The sequence below is a fragment of the Neomonachus schauinslandi genome, chromosome 1 (assembly GCF_002201575.2).
Source record: "Neomonachus schauinslandi chromosome 1, ASM220157v2, whole genome shotgun sequence".
In the NCBI taxonomy this organism is placed as follows: Eukaryota; Metazoa; Chordata; class Mammalia; order Carnivora; family Phocidae; genus Neomonachus; species Neomonachus schauinslandi.
This window is the reverse complement of record NC_058403.1, coordinates 194,649,170-194,651,182: the sequence shown is the minus strand read 5'-3', so window position 1 is coordinate 194,651,182 and position 2,013 is coordinate 194,649,170. Positions and strand designations below refer to the sequence as shown.

At 47.3% G+C, this 2,013-nt stretch overlaps 1 protein-coding gene across 1 annotated transcript; it reads right to left on the bottom strand.

Moving 5' to 3' along the window:
- IQCF1 (IQ motif containing F1) lies at positions 1 to 1,705 on the bottom strand. Its single transcript, XM_044916953.1, has 4 exons — positions 1,642 to 1,705; positions 1,345 to 1,455; positions 1,146 to 1,208; positions 1 to 451 (listed from the first exon to the last, which is right to left on the bottom strand). The coding sequence occupies exons 1-4, from the start codon at positions 1,642 to 1,644 to the stop codon at positions 5 to 7; spliced, it is 624 nt and encodes a 207-aa protein (XP_044772888.1). The 5' UTR covers positions 1,645 to 1,705; the 3' UTR covers positions 1 to 4.
- Between the last annotated feature and the right edge of the window lie 308 nt (positions 1,706 to 2,013).

Sequence of the window (2,013 nt, the reverse complement as noted above, 5' to 3'; positions counted from 1 at the left end):
CACTTCACTGCTTTATTGGGAGGGGAATACACTCTGACACAATGCAAGGCCCTGAGCCCAGCAAGATCTCTAGCTCGAGATGCAGCTGGTTGGCCGTGACTCTGTAATGGCCCTTGATGAAACCCCGGGAAGCACAGGAGTGGCACCTCCAGTAGGCCTGGATAATGCGGGCAGCATTGAGCAGACGGCAATAGCGCCTACGGATGCGCCACATGCGGACCCAGGACTGCAGCTTGACTGCCGCCCACTCATTCCGTGTAAAGGTCTCCAGTGCTGCACGCCGCCTCTTCTCCATCAGCTTTGTCAGGATGTTCTTCCACCAGCGCTGAATGACCAGTGCTCTGATTACTGCGTGCAGCAGTGTCCGGCGCACGAGGGTGCCCCGCCACCAGGCCTGGATCTTTATGACTTCTGGATTACTGGTAGAGGGCTTATCTTGGTTTCCTGGGATCTTGCAAGAAAAAAGAGGGGACATTCAGAGAATGTTCCCCACCTGCTTGAGTCTTGGGGCATGCCAGAAAGGAACCCTGATTCCCTATCAACAATCAGCCCTTCTTCTGGAGCTCAGGAGCCCTGGACTGGCACTGGCTGAAACCAGAAGACCAGGTAGGTGTCCTGTCTCTGCCACTCTCTGGTTAATGGGCATGGACACATGTTGACCTCTGAATCTCAAAGTCCCCATCTATAAAATGGGAGTACATCTGCCCTGTCTACCCAGTTTTATATGGATCAAGTTGGCCAGCCTAGGGCAAGATTTATGCGTCAAAGAGTTACATATTCCACCTGAATGTGCCCAACTGATCAGGACCTATGATCCCTTGCTAGAGAAGTAGCATCCTTTGCTAATCCTGTCCTTTCATCCTTGACTCCAGCTCCATACCACAACCTGTTCTCTTCCTCTGTCATGTTATAGTATTGTTTCCCCCACCCCATAAAGTTCTACCTCTTATCTCTTCCCCATCCTTATTTCTCTTGACTTTCACATTTTAAGTCTTAATTAACAAGCAAACATACATGCACAAGCTCAAATACACACCACACTATTGATTAAGCCCAGCTTCCCATATGTTGGCCATTCTGTTCCACAAACACAGCCCCTATATTCCCAGCTCCAGCCCTGTGTGGCCTTGGGGAGGGGCTCATACTTGTCTATCTCCATTATTAGCACCATCCACTTTATTTGTCTTGACTGTATCTACATCTTCAGCCTGAAAAAAAAAATGGGGAAAGAGAACAAACAAGAATGAGTTTATTCGTGTTCTCAGCTCTGGATCATGCAAAAAACACTAGCCACAAGCACTAGGACACAAGGACCAGAGGCATCCAAGTCAGGGTTCCTCCTACCTCCACCTTCTTCTCTGAGGTCAGTAATTCTGGGGATAAAGCAGTCAGTTCCTCTTTCTGCTGAGGCTCATCTTCAGTTTGTTCATTAATTTGTTCAGGCTGTTCCTTCTCCTGAAATCAGCAGTTAGGGAAAAGGCAAGAGTGAAGTTGCCCTCCCTCCCTGTCTGTTCAGTATCCCACAGATCCCCAGCTTCTGGGGCTTCCCAGAGTATTCATATGCCAGGGGATCCCCTCATCCTAAGATATCTATGGGGACATCCCTAAAAAGCCTGGTTTGTCTGTCTCTTGCTTACTCACCATTGGTCCCACATGGATTGGGTGTAGATGGTTCAAATCCCCTCATGTCTGTGTTCCTTTAGCCATGGATGCGTAGATAGAGTGGATAAGGAGACCTATGATGTCATAAGGGCAGTTATGACTCAGGCACAAGGATGGCTCCCAATAGTTGAGCTCCCTCCAAGGAAAAGACAAAAGTGTTGGCCATTCTTTTCTGCTGGAAATAGTCAAAGCCCTGAATACAAAAGCCAATACAAATAAAAAAACACCAGAAATACTGGCCCATTGATGTAAAGGTGTATAAAGATAACCAGTCATTGGTAATATCACCACTTGGTAAAATTGAGGATTGATTTAATGGTTAGCAATCTATTAATACTCAGAGAATACTAA